This window comes from Amphiura filiformis, chromosome 2 (genome assembly GCF_039555335.1).
Source record: "Amphiura filiformis chromosome 2, Afil_fr2py, whole genome shotgun sequence".
Classification (NCBI taxonomy): domain Eukaryota; kingdom Metazoa; phylum Echinodermata; class Ophiuroidea; order Amphilepidida; family Amphiuridae; genus Amphiura; species Amphiura filiformis.
In genome coordinates this window covers 75,230,726-75,258,364 of record NC_092629.1, presented here as the reverse complement: position 1 = coordinate 75,258,364, position 27,639 = coordinate 75,230,726, and the positions used below count along the sequence as shown (strand labels likewise).

The following is a 27,639-nucleotide window of genomic DNA, read 5'->3' as shown; positions in this document are numbered from 1 at the left end:
AATGGCTACACCATCATGGAAGGATGGTACACCCATTGAACCTGCAGCCATTGACTTGTCGGCATACTCATGCCCAGAGGTAAGGAAATGTTGTGTTACTAGTATGGGTGAGCCTGGTAGGTTGGGAGGTACCACTTCTACCATATAAATAGTTTAAGGGGGTACTTACACCCCTGGCCAATTTTGTGCCTATTTATGCATTTTTCTCAAAAATTATAGCACATTGGTGACAGGTAAGATATGTATATTATAGGGGCAAGGACTACAACTACTGCACTGAAAATTCAGCAACTCAAGGCAAGTAGTTATTGATTTATTGATCAAATATTGGTTTTCCCTCATTTTTAACTGTAACTCCACAACTGTTGTCTGTGCTGAAATAAAATTTCCAGTGCAGTAGTTGTAGTCCCTGCCCCTATAATATACATATCTTACTTGTCACCAATGCGCTATAATGCAAAAAAATGCAAAAATAGGCACAAAATTGGGCAGGGGTGTAGTACCCCCTTAAAACATCGTGGGTTACACAAAATTGTGTGATGGCAATTGAATACCTGAGTGGAAGAAGGGCCCAACTCCATCAAAACTGTTTTTGAGATAAAAGAAATAGAATGTTTTCATCTTCAGGGGACCTTTAATACATGAACATACAACATTCTTAAATCATATTATGATGTTTCCATGGCAACGGTACAGGTCTTAATACAAGCTGGAGTTTGGACCCTTCACTAATATACTACAAGCGCCAGTTCCGTAAGCAGATGTGTTACAAATAGCTACAGACCCATTCCATGTCAACTCAGGGATGTGCACGCAGCACCTCTTCAATTTTTCTTTTTCTGTGTGGTGGTAGATATTGATGAGAAAGTAAAATCCCGAAATTTGAGCTTCATACTCCATTTAGTTTTCCCGTGGCATCAATTTGAAATTTAGGGGGTCAGCATAAAAAATGTGTAAATGCTTGAAAGAACGTTTGGAGGTCCATAAATGTATAAAGAACCCTTTACAACTTTGAAAAGTATGTATCCTGGGATACTTATTTGTGTAGAATTCAAATCTGGCATCAGAAAACTTGTAACTCCTTTACTTTAAAGGCTATAGGGCCCTCAAAATGCAACTTCATCATCAGGACCAACTTTGGGGGTCAGAACTCCAAAAGTAAAATTAATTTTATTGTCCATTTTTTTTGCCAGTCAGAGCCCTTTGGTAGGACATTACTCTTATCCGATATTGAGCCTATTCGAATACTTTTAGCTGAGATATTACCCATGGACAAAACCCCAATTGTACATTTTGTATACATTTGACCCCCTGAAAACCAATGTCAGACAATTTGACCCACCATCAACTTCAGGTATGTTGAAGATATGTCCTTGGACAACATTTTCTGATGCCAGATTTGAATTTACTCAAATACAGTTATCTCCAGGATACATACTTTTTTCAAAGTTGTAAAGGGTTCTATTTATACATTTATGGACCTCCAAACAAACGCCTTTCACATTTAACATTTTTATGCTGACCCCTAAATTTCAAATTGATGCCACGGAAAACTAAATGGAGTATGAAGCTCAAATTTTCGGATTTTACTATCTCATCAATATCTACCACCACACAGAAAAAGAAAAAAATTGAACAGGTGCTGCGGTGCACATCCCTGGAGTTGACATGGAATGAGTCTACAGTAATTTGGATATTATCCAAGTAGAAGCAGTGATATGTTAGCAAGAAAGTTTATTGCAGTGAAAAGCAGATTTCATGGATGAATTCCTCTTTAACCCAATATTTGTTGAAGAAGGGCCTTTCTTCCATGAAAACCAGGATTAAGTGTACATGGAAGACTATTTAGAGAGTGGATTTTGGCTCCTATAAAGATGTAGAACAGTCTGCTGGCAATAAAATGCTTGGTCTAGCTCATTATTTTGTAAAAAAAATTGGAGTTGGGCCCTTTTTCCACTATACCCGTATTAAATTATGGTCGTGTGTTTTATACTCGCCTCCTTTTGCGATTTTGGGATCACGCCATGAATTTTGCTTTCATTCATATTTTCAAGTATACCCCCAAGCATAGTAAAAGTATACATTTTCTTGTAGGAAATTTCTCAGGGAATTCAAATATGAACTCCAAATAAACATTAGGTATAGATGAATCCAATTTCACACATTCCTACACCGTAATGGCTGCCAAAGTTGGGTCCCCATCGACTCCATCTCACCTAAAATGTGAAATGATGTGGCCTTGGAGCGTATTTTAAACTGCATTCTATCACATGTGTTGCACATAGACAAAAGAATAATGACAGTGTACAACACAAAAGAATCTAACATCGAATTTTAAGCGGCTTTAATCCACCCAATTGGGCAGTCACTACACCAGTTTGGTGCATGCGGGGACCCGTCATGGCCGACCAAATCCTGACCATGACTTGGCTCGTTGGATTCGTCTATAAGGAGCTCAAGATACATACACAAAAATGGGTAACATTTTGTGTTTCAAGGTTTTCATGTCATGTATTTTTCTGTGGTGACCCTATATCAGTTGTAATGCTATTTTCTTACAGTCCAGGGGTGGACTCTTACAGCAAAATAGAATTGTTTGAGGTTTATGATTAAAAGAATTAAAATCCGAGCAATCAAAATTTGTTAAAATATGAACTAGATTTTGCTTAATATTTTATGAACTACTATGTACTGATACTTATTTAGATTACATCCTATATAAATTGGCATATTTGAATTCTGTGGTTCATCAGCTTTAAAAAAAATGTATAGGCCTACTTTTGCTACCCTAGGATGAATACTTCTGAAGATATGTGGCAATTTATCCGAGCTGATATGTGGCCGTAATCAAAATGTTAGTGTTTTACAAAATTGTGTACACACGCATGAGGTCATGTATCTGGATTTTAAGACCCTTTAATGTGACCTAAAGTTAGGCTAAAACAGTGAACCTTGAAGTAGAGTAATGTAAGCTTATTATTTTAATACCCAAAAAGTGGTCAAAAATGCACCACGAACTAATAACAAAAAATTTCAAATTTCATATTTGAGGGCTTAAAATAAAATTTCGCCATTGAGTTTCCTGCACCACCCCTGGCCTTCAAAATTCAAATAGCTATATCTCCACTTCAGTATAAGCTAGACCAATGTCACTTTGCAGGCATGGCATATTGATGCAGCTTTAAAATATTCAGGTGTGAACGAATGTGTGTCCCTTTAGGGTGTCAGCATCGGAATATTTGTTTTTGTGAAACGTTTCACATTATCTTTTTAGCAACTGGAACGTTTGGGTCCTCGACGGCTCACTGGTGCTCTCATGTGGTTTGGATTTGCGGAGCAGGTTCTGCCGAAAAATGGGGTACAACTATCAAGGCGCCTCTTCGCTACTAAAGGTGTACAACTTGAAGAGATAACAGAGGACTTCTTTGATGACTTTGATGAAACCTATACACCTATCATTCAGCCACAGTTTTTAGATTTAAGGAACATCACTAGACAGTCGGTAAGTACAAGTGTTGTGCAATAACACAGACAGGAATGTGAAAGTTCCTCTTCTCCATGGATTTCCAGGGCGTTTGTTCTGAGGAGAGCTAGAGCTGTCACTCTCCTACAGCTCTCTTTAAATGCTTTTGGTGTGAGTTATAAATCCCACCCCTTAAATACATCAGGGGAGCTGTTATTTATGACCTTACCCAATAGTTTGCAGAAGTTGATTCACAAATTATGACTAGGCCTAAATATCAATAAAACATACTTTATAGCTATTGATAGATTTTACCTAATACACTTACCAAAAAATTAGTGTTGTTTTAATTTTCTGGAGTAGTTTTGTCCTATTTAATGCTGACTTGATTGTAATTTTACATACATTTGTGTGTATTTCCATTTCAGCAACTTGAGGAACTTGGACAGTTGCGATTGAAGGCAGCTCTCAAATCTTTGGGGTTGAAAAGCGGTGGACATTTACGGGACTTATCTGCAGACTTTTGCCACCAGAGGCGTCCCCACGTGAGAAACTTCCTGAAAGTTTCTTCCCCAATAAACATGGACATAGGAGTACTTCCAGGAGGTAATTTAAGTTAAATAATTATTGGTAGAGATAAACTCGAATAATGCGTTCAATGACACCTGTCAATGAAATTCAGAAAGGGTATATGTGACCCGGCAGCACAAACGAGCCGTAAATTCCCTAAATTGTATTCTGAGTTAGGTGTAAAATGTGTACGAAGGTCGTATTCATCAATAACTTAAGCTAGCCCGACATCTGTCTCATTTTGATAGTCAAAAACTAATCAATAATCCTATTGTTGAAGTGGATAATAAGCTTCTACTTTAGATGGCTATAGAACTTTTAATAGCTCTGGTCTTTGTTTGCTTTTGCTAAATCCTGTTCCAGGGATGCCAACTAGTACGATTTTGCCGTATTTTGTACGATTTTTTGATTAAAATACGATTTTACGTTTTCCCCTCAAAAAATACGATTTTCGTTTAGCCTATCAAAAAAAAATTTGTGGTCTTTGAGTTCGATGTGAATTTGAATGAGTTCTAAGGATGTCAATTTCACTTACCAGAGTTAAAGTAACTGATAATTTGAAGCCTAGCGATGTATAAAAGTTGAAACAAAATCGCCGACTCCACTGCCCGTTAATCACGCATTCTGCCGACTTTTGGATGATGCATGCACATTAAAAAATATTTAACATGTTTAGTAAGCCTACGAGATGGTTTCCGAAATAATTTTGACTTTCATGCACATTAATATTTTTTATTAACTATCTAACTACTACCTATGTAATGTCTTCTGAAGGTACTTAGTCAACTATTTAGCTCTACTGGTGCAAAAGAATAGGCCTACAAGATGGATTCCTACAGCGTTTTTCTGCCGACTTTCGACTTTCGGATGATGCATGCACATTCCAAAAAATATTTAGCATGTTTAATAGGCCTACAATATGGTTTCCGAAATAATCTTCTCTTGACTTTCAAATGTTTCATGCACATTAATATTTTTTATTAACTATCTAACTGCTACCTATGCAATGTCTTCTGAAGGTACTTAGTCAACTATTTAACTCTACTGGTGCAAAAGAAAAGGCCTATAAGATGGATTCCTACAGCGTTTTTCTGCCGACTTTCAGTTGATGCATGCACATTAAAAAATATTTAACATGTTTAATAGGCCTACAATATGGTTTCCGAAATAATTTTTTCTTGACTTTCAGATGGTTCATGCACATTAATATTTTTATTAACTATCTAACTGCTACATAATTATGCAATATGCAAGTATTTAGTCAACTATTTATTGGTGCAAAAGATAGGCCTACAAGATGGTTTCCTAACTGCCGACTTTCAGATGATGCATGCACATTAAAAAAATAATGGTTGCAGGCAGTGGCACATTAATATTTTTTTCAAATATGCTCTTCAGCGTTTCAAGCATGTATCTATGATGTGAGGTAGGCCACACCGGTGCCCCCCCCCCCCACCAAGGGGGGTGGTTCTGTTGGAATGATCCACTTGAATCAATGAATTATTAGTATGAAATTGTGCATCATATATAGGAAGGTCAGCCACGCTAATCATGAAATAACGCCAGTGCAGCCGTTTCAAAAATGCCTTGCACATGGTTAAGTATAGAAAAGTGGACATTAAAAAGTGCTGTAACTCCAAAATGCAGCCTCTTTGAAAATTACATTTTAATTTCTTATCGATTCATACCAAGCTTGTCCTTGTGAAAAATAGTAATCACCAGTAGCCCGGGTGGGAGTGGAAAAGGTGGGTGTTTGACTTCTGGTGGAATGGTCACTTGAATCAATGAATTATGAGTTTGTAATTGTGCATCACATATAGGAAGGTCAGCCACGCAAATCATGAATTAAAACCAGTGCAGCCGTTTCAAAAATGCCTTGTACATGGTTAAGTATAGGAAAGTGGACATTAAAAAGTGCTATAACTCCAAAATGGAGCCTCTTTGAAAATTGCATTAACTATCTAATTTGTCTTCGGTAAGGGGCTTAAAAGGGTTTTTACAGTGTAGAAACACTCTGACAAACATGAAAACAAGTTATGTTTTAATGTTTATAGCTAGTTTATAGCTAGTTACAAGTGAAATTACACATGATCTTAAAAAATACAGTTTTGTATGGCAAAATACAGTTTTTGGGGTCTGTGAGTACAGTTTCTTGAGTTGCAAGGTTGGCATCCCTGCTGTTCAAGTGGTGGGTTAGCAGGCATTGTATTTTGTACAGGTATGCATAACCAACAATTAACAATGAGAGAACTTTCTTAAACCTCGTTGACTTGGGGATGATTTAAAATGACCGCCAATTATGACTGTTTGATATTTATTGCCAGCAATGTGGAAAAAGAGACACATGTAAAAAACGTAAAAGCTATAATTTTGTTGAAGGAGCAAAGTTTAACAAACCATAACCCCGCTTCTGGATATCGTTTGAAGTTTATGATGTTTATTTTTTAAACACGAAATAAAACAAAATTGACCGGGGGAGGAATTTACGGCTCATTCGCCGTGAACGGTCACATATGATGATTGAAATTTCAGACCACAGTGGAAACAGTGTACTCTATGGTTAGTTTTGCAGCTTCAAACATACTAACCATCTCAAAAAGTTGGCCCATGTCAACAATACCTTAAAAACAGACAGTTTTGGGACTTTTACCTCAAGCATTTTTAAATTATCTTCACCAGTTTTAGCAGTTATATCTTTTTTGGATTTCCGGAATTAGTGGGCTATAAATAAAACAATTTCTGGAATGAAAAGAAAAAAGTCTTTTTTTATTAAATAATGAAATTTTATCATAAAAAAACCCAAATTTTGATAGGGTTGATACTCATGTAACCCCGCTGTAGCTTGTTTTGAACATAACATGCAAGATATCGGCCAGGTCTATTTTTAGAAAATGGATATCTGAAACTTTTTTGTCACTCTGGCTTTGAGTGGAACTAAACATGATATCTTTGTTTTTTTTTTCTGTAAATTTTTAATAGAATTGCAAAGAAAAAAGAAATGGCAAAAGATATGGAACAAAATGAGCTTGTAACAGATTTTCTTAACACCCTAAAGCCTGATAGGCGTGGGGGACGAGCTGGCAATAACAGGAGTGCTGCTGCTGCAAATTATAGGGGTGCAAACAACAGAAGCAGTGGACCAAAGAGAGGAATCTTGAAAAATGCAGGTACTACTACAGTCATCAGCACAATAAGCTTGGCCTAGAAAAAAAATGTTTGATTGGCGTAACATAAAAAAAATTAGGGTAAGTGGGTCGGCAATTTATTTTTTTTACACACATTTGAAGCTGTAAATTATTTAGGATAAAGGCCTTGGAACTGGAAGTTTTTTTTCTTTTCTTTTTTAATTTTAATTTTGTTTTTAATTTTGAAAAAAGTCTAGGGTCGGACCTATTTCTAGGTTCAGTCGGGTTACGCCAATCAAACAATTTTCTTTTTAGGCCTAAATAAGGAATCAGTTGATGAATCATACCTTACCGCCTAAGTGAGGGTCGATTTTGAAAATCAAGGCGACCAAATCTTACTATAAATAGGGGAATGTTGTGACTATCTATCTATCTATCTATCTATGTATGAAGATCGAAAGGCTCTGTCAGTTTAGATCCAAATGTCGCCAAATTCATACGGGAGATCGAGGAATATACGGGAATGTCCTGTTATTAATTTGGTTGAAAACCGTCAAGAATTGGCCTCAAAATCAATAAAAATGTGGTCCGTTGCTGTACTAGGTAAAAAAAAAAAGTAATCAGTTACTAAGCTAGCCATGCTTGCGTCGCCGACGGCTTATTTAATGCCAAGCGCTCACAGTATCGCAGCGATACCACAGCGGTAACGCAGCACTACCCGGCGGCAGCGTAACGACGCAGAGGTCACGTAATGAATGATATTACGGGTGAGCGACCGTGAGACACGCTTATATGGGGAGGGCGTAATAAATACGGGAAAAAGATGTGTGTTAAAAAGTACAAACAACATGAAGAGGAAGGCCTAGGCCTACTATAAATCTAAAATAAAATAAAATGAGGACAAAAAGGTACGATATGTGGGTTATAGTTAGTCACAGTAAGAAAATGAAAGCGGGAATAAAATAGGCTAAAGAAGGAAAGAAAGAAACTGATCATGTACGGCAAAAAGCTAAAATAAGATCAGGAAATTTAAATAAAAAAGCTAATAAACTGAGTACAGAACTAAATAAATAACAAAACGGGAAATGACAAGCTAAGCAGGAAATAAAAAAAAGAAGCTAAAAGGGAAATGTAAGAAAGGACAGATTTAGAAAATAACGGGATTGAATTGGTAAAAAACATGAAAGCGGAAAATCGCAAGCTTTATAGCAGCAATTTTTACCTTTTCAATTATTCTACCTGTTCAGTAATTCCTCCTGTTTTAGTGAACGCTCCCATTTACTCATCTAGCGGGGACCGCTAGTCTATATAATGGCAAATGGTGCAGAAATAACCAAATTCTGAAATTACTTGACAATAACCTAATTTAAATCATGGTGAGTGCAAAGGGGCTTGCTGGTAATTAAACATTGACAGAAAGTTAAAATTTAAACTTTTGAATTGAGGTATCATTCCTGATGAAATCCATACATGCCCTAGATGACCTTAATCTTCCACCACCAAGGGAGAGCGTGGCGCAATGGTTAGGGTACTTGCCTTTAGTGCATGAGGTCCCGGGTTCAATTCCCGGTGGTGGCGATTTGCTGGGATATTGACTTGGGAAAAAAAAGTCTGAAATTAATTGGCAACATCTGTAGATTAAATTCCGCTCTCCCATGGTTCATTTAGAATTGGGTAAATGAATCATGAAAGTACTCCGCCCTTCGGAGGGGACGTTAAGCCGTCGGTCCGATGTGCAGAGAGCCATACCTGTACATGTATTTACGCAGCCAGTTTCGAAAAGAGTAGGGTGTTAACCCCTGACTGTTCCCAACCCGTCCCGGTGTTCAAATGGACCCCAATGGAAATAAGCTTCAATAGATGCTTTCTTGGGTTATCCAGGGTTGTCAAAATCCGAACAAATCAAACAAATATAAGCACTCTTTTCTACCTATGCCAGAGGAGATAGTAAATATCAAAGATCCCAAACAATTCAAGACGTAAGTCATTAACTACCAGTAACTTAGCATCTGTGCGCACACCACAACCCGGTACGTCTTCCCCACCAGGGGTGTTGAACTGTATACAAAGAAAAAGAAGAAGGGAGTGTGAATTCATTTGGGGTTACCTGAGTGGGTGACTCTCTTTGAAATCTACCCCTGTGTGGGAGTTTAAATATCCCATTTGTACTTTCCATTTGTAAGGTATGATTTATACTCTTCTGTGTTAACTGTGTACAGCAGGGTGTCTCAAAAATAGGCCCTGTGGATTGAGAGACTGAGCTTAAAATATTGGCAGTAAATTAAAACTTTTCAAAATGAAATGGTGATAGTTTAGATGGTGAAATAAACAAAGATTGATTTAGGGATTCAATCATGTTTCACTGTTGCTATGTGGTGAACAACGGTGAAACATGATTGAATCCCTTTCAACAACGGAAACAAGCTAAAGATCATCTAATTCACATGATTATTTCATGAGGAATGTCAGTTTCATTGCCACTTAACATTAGAAACGGATTAATAATTTCTCTGTTGATATATCAGCAATAAAACTACAGAATGATACTGCAGTGTTTTGCCGCTTTCTCCAAAGTAATAAAAAATTATTGCAATCACATGCATTCCAGGCATGGTGAAGTTTTTTTTCTTTGCCCAGAATGATCAAATGAGATCTCTAAGACAGGGACCATCCCTGTTAATTTTAACCCAAAATGAGAGAAAATAGTTCTTTCTTTGCAGTGCCTAGATCGTGAATGTGTGTATCAGTGAATATGTGTATCAGTGAATCTGATTGGCTGCTTAAATCCTATTTCAGTTGAAATCAATACACCCCCTTTGGAAGATGTGACCTTAACCTTCCACACAGGGAGTGTAAATGTTAAATGGGGTTACCTGAATGGGTGTCTCCATTTGAAATATATACACCCTTGTGTGGGAGATTAAAGTGTATGGATTTCAACTGGAATAGCCCAATCTCATGATCCCAAGATTTATTTTAAAATTTCAGATTGTGCCAAAAATACAGCACCTAAAGTTTGTACGGTTTGTATAAGGCGGAAATTACGGCTTTTGTTACTGCACGAGTGCACGCGTCTATAAAGTCACAACTCCTGCTCACATAAATTCACTTAAGTGTGCACACCATTCTATATCAATACACAGTGTTATGAGTCTTATTTTTTCCTGCCTTATATAAGCCGAACAAACTTTAATGCCTTGCTTTTTGCAGCGTATTTGAGTTACAATCAAAGTACATTACAATATATTAATGTTGTATTTTTTTTTTTTGATAGCATGCGCAATTGTTGGGGTATATTAATATTATATTTAATTTCGGGGTATACCGTATACATTAATATGAATATATAATAATTTGAACAGGATGGAAACGAAGTGGCAGTTCACCCCCACCTCCGCCACCACCAGCCCCACCATCAGAACCACCACCTCCGCCGCCTCCCCCACCACCAGGACGGCCTTCCAGCATTAGCACCACACAGAGAAGTCAACAGAATCAACTCTATGGTGGTACTCAGCAACCAAGGTAATGTAACATTGGAATGGAGACTTTGAGGAAAACATTATTTTGTTTGTCAGAAATGCCCACAAATTGAAATTGTTTTTCATAAGAATTTGTGATTTTCATACCGAGCGATGTGTGATGCAATATGTGACCCGTTCTGACAAAACCAAGAACAAGTCACATTTTTGACATTTCATGATATGAATCAAAATGTAAGCACGGGACAATAACCTTCAAAATGATACCAAAATTATATACATAGCATCAATACTTTTCAAGATATGGATAATTTTGTAAATGACACCTTGATATTTTTGCCGAACTGCTATTCTAAAAGATTGGCTAATTAGTTTCCTGCTTTACACAGGATTGAATAGGGATTATCATAGTTCAACTGTCAATTATTGATTAAATAAACCTCTTTTTAAATAAGTACTTTCAAGTATTTGAAAGTCCACTCAGTCCCAAGGTCAAATACCATGAAATTAAGAATTCCAAAATTAGATTTTTTTTAATGGGAATGTCATCTTTAAAGGTCTATAACTCAAAAAAATGGCTAGCGACTTGTTCCGGGTTTTGTTGGAGCTGGTCACATATAGTTCACTAATAATATCTGGTCCGTCTAATGGTAAAATTTGTACTTTGAATTATCAATGTCTACTTGAAAGTAATTTGCAAAGTTTATGCAAGCAGTGCTTATTTTTTTAACCCACCATTATGTAACATAATTTGATCCAAAGGAGGCAATTTTGACAACTGATTTAATTTGTTATCAATATCATCATTAAGGCAGTGACTCAAGCCGGATATTCGGTACCACCGCTTTTTTCCCTACCTGGATACAAATTCCATTTACGGATTACCCGAATTTGAAAAAAAAAAAAATTATTTTTTCGGCTTTGCAGTGTCCCTGGACCTAGAGCTAAATGTTTTGAATAAATTTGTACTCATGTCATACTCTTTTAATGATTTCAAAATGCATTGAATTTTTTTTTTTTAATTATAAGTCAACCATGAATGATCCTAGCATTTAACTCTAGGTCCAGGGACACTACAAAGCCAAAAATAAATAAATAACTTTAAAAAAAAAATTTAATAATTTTTTACCTTTGATATGGGTACCCGGTTACCCGCCCGAAATTTACCTCGGGTACCCGAATACGTCATTACCTGATAGGTCACAGCCTTAATCATCATTAAGCAAGCATTTTAGTCCTAATCGCTCTTGCATCCCTATTTTATTGTCTATATTCAGAGATGATACCTTACACTTTCCACAATGCATATCTTCCTTGTACTGATGCCACATCGGTCGATTATGACAAAAAATACCTCATCCAGATCTTGCAATTTAAGTATTTCTTGTCACTATTGCACTGAATAGCAAATCAGTGCAAGGAACAAATGCATTGTGGGAAGTGTTAGATGTCTTCTCTGGTCAATATTTGTCTGTTTGTTTGATCAAGGGGATTGATATGTTGCTAATATTGTTTTTGAGATATTGGCAAAAACAATGTTCAAATTCTTTTGTTTTATTGTTTTCAGCCATTGATAAATTTCTCATAACTTGGTAACCAGATGTTTGATTTTGATGGGTTTGCATCAAAATCAAGCTGCCAGAAAATGATGTGAAAAACTGCTGACATGTGACTCATTCCCCTTGATCATGTCACATATTTGTCTGCTTTGGCGTGATTGGTTCAGATTGCCTACATGTAATACCATAGGCGTAGATCCCGGGGGATGGGGGGATTTAATTCCCCCCAATATTTTGCCAGGGGGGGATGGTCCATACAATCATCCCCCCAATGTTGACACCTGAATATGGGTTTCTGACCAAATTAACCTCATATTTGCCCATTTTAGCTTCCAAAGTGCAAATTTTCGCGCGCATTTATTCCACTTTTGCACCATATTTCATCAGTTTAGCTTCAAAATAGCAAAATTTCGCGCACATTTGTACCATAAACTTATTATAATAATAATAATAATAACACACTTTTATTAAGCACACTACACGGAGCGTCACAGTGCGCTTTACAAAATAATTATATGAAAAGCCTTAAAAATACCTTAATTACAAAATACACATAACCTTAAGCAAATACTATTATAAAACAAGTAAAATACAAAACCAACTTATATACAAAAGAACTATATATTAAAAACAGCAACAAAGCTGGAGAATTCTGCAAGTACATGTATAAGTCAGTCCTTATTGCACGAAATTAAACACACTATTCACACTTTAAAAACATACATAATCATGGGGAAAACAGACAATTCAGTTCAAGTTAGTGAGTCAGGGTGCGTCGAGTTGTATGAACAGATGAGTTTTGAGTTTCTTTTTGAACAGTGCAAGTGAAGATGAATTTCTGATGTGTGGTGGCAGTTGATTCCAGAGTTCGGGAGCGGCGACTTGAATGAACGTTGTCCGTGGGTGACATTGTTGACAGATGTATGATGAAGTTGAGGAGCCATGTTAGATCTCAGCGAGCGAACAGGATCTTTGATGACGACAAGTTCCCGGATGTAAGCTGGGGCGAGATCATGAAGTGCTTTGTATGTTGTCAGCAAAAGTTTGTATGTGATCCTGCTTTTCACCGGCAACCAATGAAGATCACGGAGAATTGGTGAAATATGCTCGCGTCGCTTTGTAAGTGTTACCAACCGAGCCGCGGAGTTTTGGAGACGTTGCAGCTTCGCTAACTGGAACTCAGGAAGACCGAACAATAAACTATTTCCACAATCAAGCTGAGAAGAAACAAAAGCGTGCACAAGTTTTTCTGTGCTCTCTCTGTCCAGGTATTTCCTAATCGGCCGATTTTCCTGATGGCAAGACAAGCTTTTTTTTTTTTTTTTTGACGTGCGAGGTCATGGTGAGGTGCGTGTCGACTACAACACCGAGGTCTTTTGCTTGCGAGGCAATTGGAACATTAAATGTACCAACTTTGAGGTCACCGATGGGGTCAGAATCCACGTAGCGCGAGCGTATATGGATGACCTCAGTCTTATGTCGCCAAAAGGTGATGGATTCACTATACTTCAAGAATTTTTCCAACCCATCCCACAATGTAAAAAAGAAATCTACGCCACTGTGTAATATCCATATCTTTGTCTCCATATAATAACAAACATACCATTTTCTTTTCTCACCAGTACATATTATGCAACAACAGTAGCGACCACGCCAGGAACTGCCTCCGCCATGGCTACAAGCACGGGCCAAGCCACAGCATGGCCTGGACAAAACTACCCGCCACCTTCGATGCAAGCGTATGCGCCACAGGCATATAATATGTACCAGCCGGGATCTACACTATCTGGTTATGCATATGGGATGAATCCAACAGGTGCTGTTGGGGCTAATGCAGGGTAAGTGTACAATATGATTAAACGCACACCCCAACACCCGCCCATTCAGGTGTCTATGTGCCACAAGCATATAATATGTACCAGTCTGGATCTACATGCCACTATCTGGGTATGGGATGAATCCAAATTGAGGCTAAATGCAGGGTAAGTGTACAATATGACTAAATATGCTTGTGCACAATCACACAAGTCATATATGCCGATACAAACACACCCCCCATTCAAGCGTCTATGCACCACAGGCATATAATATGTACCAGCCGGCATCTACACTATCTGGGTATGCGATAAATCCAACGGGTGCTGTTGGGGCTAAACGCAGGGGAAGTGTACAATATGACCAATACTTATTTGGCAGTGGGTGCGTCTTGTAAAGAATTCACCTAATTTGATTGGTTTTCTGGTGTATAATATCTCACAATAGTTGATTGTGATATTAGTCAGGGCACGCGCCGCCATGCAACGGCGGCACGCTTGTTGCTCCTCAATGAACACGCGATAATGCGTTCGCGTAGTACACATGCGAGAACTAAGAACGCGATTCGGCAATTGAAGCGTCTATGCACCAGAGGCATAGTATGTACCAGCCGGGATCTATGGGAATGCATATAGTCTACTTCACCGCTATTGGGAACAATAGCGGTGAACTAGACTAAATGGGATGAATCAAACAGGTGCTGCTGGGGTTAATGTAAGGTAAGTGTACAATGGGCCATTCCAGTTCAGTGAAAACTATGCACTCACTATGGAAGACATAACCATAATCTCCCACTTGGTGTGTGATTTGCAAATGGAGTTATCGGAATAGGTGCAGGAATTTGCCCATTTGCAGGAATCAGAATTTTCTGGTTTTAGCCTGAATTCAGGCTATTGTGTTGTCCAAATTTACGCATTCTTAATTTTCAGCCTGTTTTGGGCCTTTTAAGCCTGAATTCACAGACTTTTTCAGGCTATTTTCAAATAAACTATTCTCGTGCCTGTATTTGAAATCTACACCTGTGTGGGAGATTATATGAATTTCAACCGGAATAACCCAATAATGATAAAAGTGTATTTGTGCACAATCACCCGTACATGTACACACACACACCCCTGTTTGTAAAAACCTGCAACTGCACCTCGAGGGTTGAGAGCCAGAAGGCCTCAACTCATTTTATGATTCATTTTGAAATTGACTTTTCCCTATTTTTTGTGTTTGTTTTTGTTTTAAATCTAGGTATCTGTCAACAGGAACATACATCCAACCTGCTAGTACATCGTCAGCAGCCAGTTCTTATGTTGTGAATACATCAACTGTACAACAGACTACTCAAGGTTGGAGTCAGTCAGCAGTAGGGACCAGTACATCCAACTATGCGACCTACCCGTCTGCTGCTACTTCAACTGCTAGTTCCAATGCTTATACTGCAGGCTATTTCTCTCAGGTAGGATATTTCTGAGGACCTGAAAAATGATGAAATGTTTGCAATCCAAATGTTGTCAGTGTGTCGATGTGGCAAGTGCTCAAAAAGTACTACTGAACAAGTGTTTAAAACAGTTAACGCTGCGAGGACGTGAGATGGGTACAGTCAGTCTACTCTGAAGTACAAAGTACCGACACGGACGCACACTTTGAAGGCACGCATACCTGCAGCAGAGACGCAGCACTACGCACTGTTAACGTGCTGTATACGTGTGTGTTGTCATTTTGTACTTCAGAGTGGACAAACTGTAGTAGGGTATAAGACATCACTTTGAGCCATTTAATGAGGACTTATGTAACGAGGACGTGTGTTTAGGACCTTGTGCTTAACAAGGACCAAAACATGCATCCTCGGTGTGTTTTCATGTTGGAGTCCTCGGAAAGTAATGCAAAAACATGCATAAACACACCCCCTATACATTCTCACATTCTCAACTATGCCAGCTACAAAACTAAATCCTCCAGTCCTCGATACTCACGCACTGCCATGATTATCCACTATGTTTGATCAGTTGCGAGAGAGGGGCTTTGGGACTAATAATTAGCCTAATCAGGTGCCCCAGAATACATAATGCCTTTCATGGCCCTGTAGTGAGGAAGGAACAAATAGGGCCAAGATGTTTTGGGGTAGAGTTGCAGGGTGATTGATCTATCACCCCATTGATTTTGTGTGCAGTGTTCTGTGAGAATAAGAAGTTGATTGGAAGTAGCGCAGATGAGAAGTTTACAGCTTGTAGTACAATTTGTTTTTGATATTTTTACATTATTTTTTATATTCTTTAGCCTGTGACTACTAACACAAGTTACCCTGCATCTGGAAGCTCGTCATTTTCAAGTCAACCAGCGGCAACCTCTCAGTCAGGTATGTGTTAAACTATATGCACCACTGCCTTTCTTCAGTGCCCCCTGATTGGTTTATTACATGATACAATCATCTGAATAACAAATCAAAATATAGCTCTTAGATCTCTTACCAATTTTAAGCTTAATCCCCTTCAGCCCTACTGACTTTTCTTACCATATCTCTGATTGGCTCAATGCATGATACAGCCATCTTTGTAACCAATTAAAATAGTTCTTACAGGTTGTCAATTTGGCCAATGGTGCTCATTCTGCCGATCGGCATGACAACACTTGTGATAGATCGCTGCCGATATTCTGCTGTTCCATCTTTCGCTCTCAGAAACGAAGGTGACACTGACCATTGCACTCAATGGGGGAAATCACAAAACATGTCATAAAATAAATACCTATTGGTCAAACAATTCAAAAAGTTTGATTTCTTATCAGGGGAATAAACTCCCAATAATTACTAAAGGAAAAACAAATTGCTGTTTTCTATGCAAAGAAAACTGAATGGCCCTGTATAAACCAATAGGGATTTCACGAGGGTGTCCCCTTTGACAGACGTGAGAAATGGGTAAGTGCACTGGATGGAACAACCTCGACCGAGAGAATAGCTCATGCTTATTTAATTTATATTTCTATATATGTCCAGGTGCATATTCCTCGCAGACTGCTTCCTCAAGTGACACAAGCTACAACTATAACAATTATCAGTCCGACCAATCAGGAGCATCTACCTACGACACCACCAACCAATCAGCTGCTTCAAATTACAATAACGATGACAATGACATGAGCACCAACTGGCCTGATACTGACACGTTGAGCACAGCGGAGACAACAAGGCAGACCACACAGTCTTCAGTTCCGTATACCACGACCAACTGGAAAAAAACAAGGGATACTAGTGCTAGTAGTAAGGATGATCAAGGTAGTGCTAATGCATGGCTGGCATCTTATGGAACCTGGCCTGACAGGGAAGAAGCGGTCAGTATTTTAGTAGGCAACATGGCTCAAAGTTGGATGTTTCCTTCATGGATTATATGACATAAAGCTTATAATACATCAATGAAGTTTTCACATTCCATATCACCTCTATTTGTGACTATACCTCCGGGATTATCAAACTAGCGCAGTGTAAATATCCCCAAATCCTTGTACACACATTCCACAGTGTATTCTTGCCAAATTTGTGGTGGTCACTTTTTGACTTTAATTATGAGCCTCAATAACCCCTAATGCTGTGAGAGTTTGCAAAATCACCCTCCCAGCACAAGTCCCAACATTGCGAATTGCACATAACACGATGGCGGCCATCTTGGATATCTGGGTAAGGGAAAATATATTATAATTGAAGACAGAGATAATAAGACTAGTTTGTGTCTGACGTAATTGTCAATCAAATTCCCTACGATCCTTGAGTGCTTAATAACGCGTAAAAGGAAGGTCAATTTATCTGGTGCCGCTCGGAGAAAAGGAATAGCAGAAAATGGAGAAATATTGTGTGACTTTTACAAGGCAAAAAGCAACTTTTCTAGGCATTGTTGACATGGTGCCTTCGGAAAGAAAGTTTCTTACTATAAAGACCTAACTTTTGAGATGGTTTGTATGTTTGAAGGTGCAAAATTAACAATAAGGCGCCGGTTTTACCGCCGCATTCAGCAACTCATATCATCATGACACTGGTAAACAAACCGGTGTCGAGTTTAATTGACAGTTGACGTCAGACGCAAACTAGTCTTTATCTTTGTCTTCCATTATACAATTACTTAAATACACATTTCAAATGATTATTCAGCACAAACCGGAAGGGGAATCCCCAGATGTGGGCTGTACAAACCTTTTTTTTTGGGGGGGCTTATGCCAGTTCACCCGAACTCGCTTACCTATAATATGAAGAGCTTATTTCCAAACCGTGTTAAGTTCACAAACACATGTTTCTGAATTACCTGTGCGATATTGCAATGGGTTTTGATGCTATAGGTATTATAATTTCAGTTGGATGCACCATTACAAAGCAAACAGTGGATGGATGCACAGTAACAATTCTGTGTGAGGCCTTTGGTTCCCAAATGAGAACAGTAGTCTGCATATTGTTAACCAGCATTGTTGTGGTAAATAATGGCTTGTTGATGGTACAACTTATTGTTTGTCATAAACCTGTAGAACATTTTGTTATTGTTAAATTTCAGATGGAGAAAAGATTCCGGTCACGGTGGAGTAACAACGAGGATTCGTCCAAAGTCAAAGGAGTGAGCATGGGAAAAGCTCTGACAACCTCCAAATTTAAGATGATGCAATGCAAGGATTGTAATGTGTTCTTGAGCAGTCAGGAGCAGTACAAAGAGGTTAGTCATTGTTCTCTCCTTCCTTTTGTTTCAGTGCTGCTTCACCAAGATGGGAAAAATGTGCTATGTTTGCGTGCAGATGTGGAACAGTGATGGTGCAATTGTTAATATCAAGGTGCAGATATATACAGGTGCAATTAAAACATTCAGCTACATACAGCTTATCTGGATGATCCCCTTAACGGTGGTCTTAATCCTTGAATTATGGAAACTTGCGGGCCTCATAACTGCTAAATTATTGGTCTAAAGTATTTAAAAGTATGCATATTTAGAATGACAAAGACTTGATAAATTCAGCTGTGAGGTCAAATTTGGGCCAAAATGCTTATTTTTGGAGAAAATCCAAAAAAACTTCTTTTTTTGCCTCAATTTTTTCGGTCAACGTAACAAAAAAATTCTTGGGCCAAAAAATTAGTTTTTATTAATTTTTAAAAACTAGAGTAAAAAAACCCATTTTTTTTTATTTCTACAAAAATGAGCATTTTGGCCCAAATTTGATCCCACAAATAAATTCATCAAGGGCATTGCCATTCTAAAAATGTATACTTTTATATTCTTTAGACCAACAATTAATTTAGCAGTTATGAGGCCCAAAAGTTTCCATAGTTCCAGGGTTAAGACCACCCTTAACACATGCTTGAAGGCATCGAGGGAGGGTGACGGGGCTGGATCCTACCCCATAATATTCCAGTGTCTTGTCTAAAGGAAATTCTGAGGCAGGATTCTGAGGTGGAGCCATTATATGCCCATATGTGACCGTACAGCACGAATGAGCCGTAAATTCCCTAAATTGTATTCTGAGTTGCAGTGTAAAATGTGTATGAAGGTCGTATTCATCGGTAACTTAAGCTGGCGCGACATCTATATCTCATATTGTTGAAGTGGATAATAAGCTTCTACCTTAGATGGCTATAGAATTTTTAATAGTGCTGGTCTTTGTTTGTTTTGGTTAAATCCTGTTCAAGTGGTAGGTTACCAGGCAAAGTATTTTGTATAGGTATGTTTAACCAACAATTAACAATGAGAGACCTTTCTTAAACCTCGTTGACTTGGGGATGATTTGAAATGACAGCTAATAGTATGACTGTTTGATATTTATTGCCAGCAATGTGAAAAAAGAGACACATGTAGAAACGAAAGAAGCTACCATTTTGTTGAAGTAGCAAAGTTTAACAAACCATAACCCCACTTCTGGATATCGTTTGAAGTCAAGTGATATACCATTTTAAAGCTTATGATGTATATTTTCTAAACACGAAATAAAACAAAATTGACCGGGGGAGGAATTTACGGCTCATTCGCTGTGTCACATATAAGGCTGTTGTTATGTAGATATCCTGTTCTGCGAGCGGTACAAAAAATTGACTGTTAGCCCTGATTACCTGCTGGCACAGTTCACCAACCTGCAGTGTTCATCACATAAGCAAAAGTGACCGCTGGTTGAGAGCAGAGTCATACTATTTCATAACAAGACTACAATGCTGTCCTCCGAATCAGCGAAGTGGTTACATAACTCCCTGGTAATTGGATCACACACTTTTTGGAATTGGTAGTGCATGCCGTAGACTTTGTGTTGCGATAATTTTGATCATGGTGCAGAACTCAAAAGCGTGATCCAGTTGACATATAGTGATAATCGGATTACACGTAACACTTCGCTGGTGTATAGGCAGTCTGTACAGAGTACCGCTAGCCTGACTTTAGTGGGATTATCGTGACCACTCAAACATGGTAATGCCTTTGCATTGTGTATGGTAGTTTTGGGTCTGTCTCAATCAATCTTACCTTGTAGAGTTCATCTGATAACTTCTGACCCATTTTAATCTTTGACCCTGCAGCATATGGTGAGCGAGAAGCACATCTTGAAGATCGGTGGCAATATGGAACAGGTCCGATCAGCACAGAAGGCTCAGGAAGAAATGGACAGACCAAGATTCCACCCGTACTGGAGAAAAGAAAGACAATCTCATCAACAGCAGCAGCGTGAGGTTTGTACATGAAATTACCTTTGTTGGTGTCATAGATGTGTTAATGTAGCATGCTAGTGGTTAAGCCATAGCCGTGTATCAAAAACAAAATGAGTTGTTAGTTTCATCATTTCATAATGCACATAAAACAGTTATATTGAAAAGAATACATTTAAGGCCAGACAGGAGGGTTGAGAAGGTACATGACCAGGCTCAAACATCCGCAGGCATATTAAACAACAGGACAATACAACAAATAAATGCAGTTTATAAAGGAATACAACAATAATAATATATTATAAATTAGAAATAATATTGCATTAAAAAAAAGTTGACAGGGGCCCGCCCCGAAACAATTGCACAAAACGATAAAATATGGTCTAAAAGACGGCATTTTGATTTAAATCAACCAGTCATGGTCATATTTTGAATAAAAGAGCATAGGATTGCATGTTGACTGAGTGATTTTGAACATTTATCAAAGACCCGTTTCATTGGTTTTTGGCTTTTTGAAGCTAGGGGGAAAATAGAACTCAGGTTACACTTGTTGGAGCTTGTGATGAGGCCTCTACTGCCTATTTCAATACAAAATAACTTAATAATTTTACTCAATCTGTAATGTCTCTACTTACGTAGAGAAATTAGCTGGATGTATTTGTCAATAATGCTATTTTCCGCATTTTTCATTTCAAAAATACTTAATGACAATTTAATGATTGATCCTTCACTTTTAAGCAATTTATACACAATTTTGTTTTATTTTTTACTCTTTTGCAGGGATCACTGAATAAGGCTTTAATGTCATAATATGTGATGTGATCAAGCAAAATCAGTCAGAAGTCTGAAATATGGATTTTCAGATAAATAGCCAAACAAAGGAAATAATTTCTTTTGTTGCTTGTTTTGGACACACTTCAACTGTTCATATCTTTGGAACTACAATGTAAATGTTCAATTTCAATGGGTTTTTCTGCAAAATGTAGCTTTGCAAATGATTTATGCAATCATACAGGAAAATTAAATATGTCCAACTTGCTTGATCACACCACATAATTATATGATTTCGGTCAATTTTTAATTATGTTATTCTTTTCTAAAAATTATTACATAATATTAGCAACAACTGTTAAGGCAGTTTTCTGACCGAAATAATGAGGTAAAATGAAAGAAAAGCACTTGGCCGCTTAACTTTGGAGCTCTATGGGGTAATTGTCTAGTTTTATTTTGAAAACTCAAAATTTTATTGTTAGTAATTCACTTCTGGCCAACAGTCTTTCACATGGTAATGTAAACACAACAACGCATAAAGAAAGTTTGCACTTATGTTACCGTCCTATACCAAAACCTGATCTTGCTATAATAATTTGATTAATAAGATCGTGTGCAGAATCTTGTTAGAACCAATTTTGATACCAAATTTGCTTTCAAACACTCTAAATTAGCAAAGATCGATACCAATAAAACTTGGTGCATTTGTAAATTTGTAAAAAGGAGCATTCAGACCTGTAGAGGTAAATTGTAGAGCCTGGGATTCCTGCATGCAAAGTTGTTATCCTTGTGGTATTTTCGTGTGTTCGGGTTAACAAAGGCCGCAATCCAGAAAAGTACATGTTAATTAACTAAACACCAGACACTAATTTTTGCTATCGGAAGTTAAAGAAGAAACAAAAAAAGGAGAGAAGATGAACAAAGAAGTCACTTGGTACCCCAAGATTCGAACCTTAGACCCCTCGCATACCAAGCACACGATCACCCACAGGTAGCCACCAGGGGGTGCACTGGCCCGGCCAGCAATTCCCTGAGCAAATAGCACTTACTGTGATTGTGTCATTGCATCGCCTGGGATTTATGCATGCGCAGTACGTGGCTATTAAGGTTAATATTGTAAAATGTCCTTTAATTCAGCCATCTTACTGTGATACATGAAGATAGTTGTTAAAGCCATAATGTATGATTTCCATCAAATTTTAATTTTGTTATTCTTTACCCAAAATGCTGAAATAATGTTAGTAATAACTGCCGGAGAGGCTTTCTGTCCATTTAAGCTTAAGTAACAAGGCAAAGTGAAAGAAACTCCACTGGCTATTTTAGTTGTTCAACATGGAGTTTTATGGTGAATAATTAAGCCATACTTATGACTTTTTGTCAAAATTGCTCTATTGACATATAAACACATCAAAATTGGCTGATTCCATTTAAGGACATGTTTAAACATTACAAGTATTCCACAAAATCAGGTTTGAAAAGTTGCTAATTTCATATTATACGATCGTACATTAAGGCTTAAATAAACCACAAATGAATTAATAATGAATATCCACACATATAACATATTTGCTATAACTTTGCTTCATTTCAGGAGGGTGACCGAGGAGACATCTCGCAAGTAACCACAGATTTCCTGAGCACCAAACAACAACTCTCGCAGAAAACCATAGACCAGGTGGAAGAGGAGAAAGCCAGGATGTTTGGCATGCGTTACGAAGTGAAACTGTCAAGCGTCCGTGATCCAGGGGGTTTTGCACCGGGCCGATTTGGGAAGGTCAGGACGGGTCGCAGGTCAGGAGGAGTGAAAAATAGAGAGCGAAGGGAGCAGAATAGAGTCCGCCGTGAGAAGCAACACTCGGGAAGAGTGACACGATCCGACGATGAGGACGACATATACAGGAAGCTTCCCAGTCAAATGGAGCATCGCGGTCTAGGGTACGTGGAAAGAGGAGGGTATCCTGAAATAAAGGATGAGGTCAAACTTGATGCGTTTGTTAAGAAAGGCCAGTTGCACATGGACACTGGCATGAGGCTTGATAAATTCTTACAGAAGTCAAAGGAAGAAAGGATGGGAGCACCAAAATTGCCAGAATCGGGAATGCCGCAATTTGGCAGGGCGCCACCTCCTAAGGAATACGAAATGCCGAGACAGTCATTGGTTCCAAAAGGATTCGGTGCGAAGAAGACCAATAGGGACAATGTGTTTAAAATCTCCTTTGATTCACCTCTGGACATGATGCGTGCTGCAATCGTCATACCACTGCTGGTGCCATATTTGAATATCCCCGGCATGGATAAGATAAAAGAGGCAATGCTTAGAGGGATAATGCCTCCAGAGTTTGGCAATGATGCGGAAGGCTTAGATTTGATAGATGCTTCCAAGATAGTTGCATCAGATTTGGAAAAGACCCAAAATGAAGTAAAGGATGTTGCAGGAGGAGACAAGAAGAGACGGAAGAAAGATGATGAGGAGAATGATTCCACAGCAGAACCAACCCCAACTCTCAGCAACTTTCTGAAAAATGCTGGGCATGGACAATCGGCATCAGCAATGAATGTACCAGACTGGAACCAAGATGGCGATTCTGTACGAGACCCATCAAGAAAGAAACTCTTGTCGAATTTATCCAGTGTCTTGGATAAACCGGACGTCCTACACAATCCGGCCGTGCTAAGTTTCCTTGCGCAAACCCAACCGGCAGTTGTGGCCAAGGTGAAGCCTGCTAAACCGATCATGAAGAAGTTGCCGCCAGCCCTCGTCGAAGAGATCATCTTCAAAGCACAATGTATCGCGGATGAAATGGAGATGCAAATGGAGATGGCGATGCACAGAAAACGAGAGGCGGAGCTCGAGGCACAATACCGCAAGGAAATGCAGCTGCAAGAGATACTGCACAAGATGTACGGAGGACCTGGGTTACTTGGTGAGAGTCCCATGAATCGGATTCCTTTACGACGAAGCCGTAGTTTGGATGGTTTGGATAATGATGATTACTACGGTGATAATGACTATGATGGTGACTATGATGAGGATTATTTTGATGATGGAGTGGATAATGATCAGTATGCAAGAAGATTTGGATTCGAGGAGGAAGATTATGACGATGATGATCGTCGGAATATGCGTGGCCCTAGAGGGCGCTTCAACAGGATGGAACCAGGTCCACGAGGGGGAGCTAGACCATTATTGAAGAGGGGTCTGGATGGTGGAGTGGATAATGACCAGTATGCAAGAAGATTTGGATTTGAGGAGAATGATTATGACGATGACGATCGTCCGAATATGCATGGGCCTAGAAGGCACTTATTGGAGGAACCAGGTCCACGAGGGGGAGCTAGACCATTATTGGAGGAACCAGGTCCACCAAGGAGAGCTAGACCATTTTTGGAGGAACCAAGTCCACGAGGGGGAGCTAGACCATTATTGGAGAGGGGTCTGGGTGATGGAGTGGATAATGACCAGTATGCAAGAAGATTTGGATTTGAGGAGAATGATTATGATGATGACGATCGTCCAAATTTGCATGGGCCTAGAAGGCACTTATTGGAGGAACCAGGTCCACGAGGGGGAGCTAGACAATTATTGGAGGAACCAGGTCCACCAAGGAGAGCTAGACCATTTTTGGAGGAACCAAGTCCACGAGGGGGAGGTAGACCATTATTGGAGAGGGGTCTGGGTGGTTTTAATGATGGGAGACCTAGACCATTACCGGAAAGGAGACCTGGTGATTTTGACGATGCAAGAGATATGCACGACCCAGGAGAATTTTACGGACGTAGGTTGTACGAGGGCCCAGATGAATTTGATAGAATGCCTCCTCACAGCATGCACGAAAGAGCCAAGATTGGTCTTGATCAAGATGAAGATGATGAGTTTAGTAACTACAGGAATAGAATGAAAGGAAGCAATCCTTCGCAGACGAGGATACGCAAAACGGTACAAACAGAAGAGGAGCTTGAAGAAAAACGCGAGCGTAGAAGACAGCGAAGAAAAGCAAAGAAGGAACGGCAAAGACAAGCAGCGGCAGAAGAGGCGAGTGATGATGATGACGACGACGATGAACCTTCGCACCTGTATCGAAGCGCACTCCCGCCTCAGTTGTTAGCAGTTATCGGTAGTACTAAAGCCAACACGAGAAAAGAGGAAACATCTACTTCACATGATCCACTTGAAGGAGATGAGTATAGTGTATTCAGAGCTAAGATGAAGAAACAGAAAACTGGAGAGACTCAAGAGGCATCACGTCCAATCAGAAGCACATTACAAGCACAACTGGCGCTTGGTAGTGGTAAGAAGCAGAAGCAGATGGGCCAGAGGAAGCAGGATGTAGAAGGGGAAGATGAAGATGTGAGTAGTCAGCCAATCCGTCATTTTAGAAGTGCATTACCCCCGCAACTGTTGGCAGCTGTTGGTAGTACTGAAGCAGAGTCAAGGAAAGACGAAGGGGACGAGTATAGCATTTTCAGAGCAAAGACGATGAAGAAACAGAAACCAGGACCGACTCAAGAGGTATCACGTCCAATTAGAAGCGCACTTCCACCTCAACTGTTAGCAGCTGCCGGCAGTACTGAAGCCGATTCAAGAAAAGAAAAAGCAGCAGGTGATCATCTGGAAGGAGATGAGTATAGTGTATTCAGAGCTAAGATGAAGAAAGAGAAACCTGGACAGGTGCAAGAGGCATCCCGTCCGATCAGAAGCGCATTCCCACCTCAACTGTTAGCATCTGCCAGCAGTACTGAAGCTGATTCAAGAAACGAGAAAGCGGGTGTTTCACCTGATCCTCTTGCAGGAGATGAGTATAGCGTATTCAGAGCTAAAATGAAGAAACAGAAAGCTGGACCAACTCAAGAGGCATCGCATCCAAATAGAAGCGCCCTCCCACCTCAACTGTTAGCAACTGCCGGCAGTACAGATGCAGATTCAAGAAAAGAATCAACTTCTACGCCTAAATCAAAAGATGCAATTGTAAAAGCACCTGATCTTCCAAAAGGAGATGATTATAGCATTTTTAGGGCTAAAATGATGCAGAAGAAACAGAAGCCAGGACCGACTGAAGAGACAGTCCATCATCATAGAAGTTCTTTACCACCCCAATTGTTGGCGATGATGAGCTCACAAGAAACAGATTCTGGGCAGGGAAATGCACAGCCAAAGAAAAACATTCCATCTCAAGATACAGAGAAGAAAGCAAGCAAGAAGAAAGTGAGCGAAACTGTAGAAAGTATGGAGGTCGATGACAAGCCAAGTCAGGTCAAAATTGACATGTCACCTGAGGAAAAACAAGCAGCAATGAAATCATTCAAGATTCCAAAGAAACAACAGCCACCACCACCGAAGAAAGCCAAAAAGACAGTAAAACCTGCCAAAGAACCGCAGACCAAAGATGTAGCATCTCATCCCATCAGAAGTGCAATACCAGCTCAGTTGTTGATGGGGGATAGTGGGGATGAATCTTCATCTTCCACTTCCTCCACGGTTGAATCGAGGGCTCAGAATATGGGCCTAGCTACGGAGGATTGGAAACAGGGGAAAGGTGGGGGAACTATGACACGGAGGTCATCTCGAAAACGCACACGATAGAGGAGAAGCAACCGACTCAGAATTGTTCAATATAATAAGATATGCCCTAGCTTGATCACTCCATAATAAGTGATGCAAGTAAATCAAACTTCAGTCCAAGGAGAAACCAAACCCTTAATAAGGAGAAACAAATTCCTTTATAAGGAGTAATAAATTCCTTATAAGGTAAAGCCATCCTCAGCCTGCAATGGAAGTGAAGCAGAATAAAAGTTTGGGGGCAATATGAGAAAGAGATCAACTCAAAAATGCACATGGTACAATATTGGATTATTGTGTTTAACTTCGAGGTGTGCTTTCTTACCTTAAATCCAATTTTTCAAGTCATTTAATCATGGGATTTGGGGATTTGTAAAGTGACGTTTACATTTCAGGATGTTTCCAAGTTATTTTCCAGTAAACCTCATAAGTATTTTTAAATGTTGCTGAACTGTGAGGAAGTCTAACGTTTAATGTGTAATTTCCCACATCGTTAACTAAGTTGAACATGAGGTATAATTATCATAGACCATTTGACACGTGACATCATTGTTCTTAACATTATTGGATAAAATCTTTTAATTTTGTTATAAATGTTTTTACAATGTGCCCTATTATAGATATTTTGAACACAATGTGCTATTATGGACAGCT

The 27,639-nt window shown here is 39.0% G+C and overlaps 1 protein-coding gene across 1 annotated transcript; it reads left to right on the top strand.

The window, feature by feature from the left end:
• The first annotated feature begins 1 nt into the window (after nucleotide 1).
• Nucleotides 2–27,093, top strand: LOC140171948 (uncharacterized). Its single transcript, XM_072195296.1, has 12 exons — nucleotides 2–79; nucleotides 3,275–3,502; nucleotides 3,954–4,069; nucleotides 7,013–7,200; nucleotides 10,521–10,683; nucleotides 13,822–14,037; nucleotides 15,254–15,461; nucleotides 16,283–16,361; nucleotides 16,998–17,332; nucleotides 18,538–18,693; nucleotides 20,532–20,681; nucleotides 23,020–27,093. The coding sequence occupies exons 1-12, from the start codon at nucleotides 2–4 to the stop codon at nucleotides 27,007–27,009; spliced, it is 5,907 nt and encodes a 1,968-aa protein (XP_072051397.1). The 3' UTR covers nucleotides 27,010–27,093.
• Nucleotides 27,094–27,639: the final 546 nt, after the last annotated feature.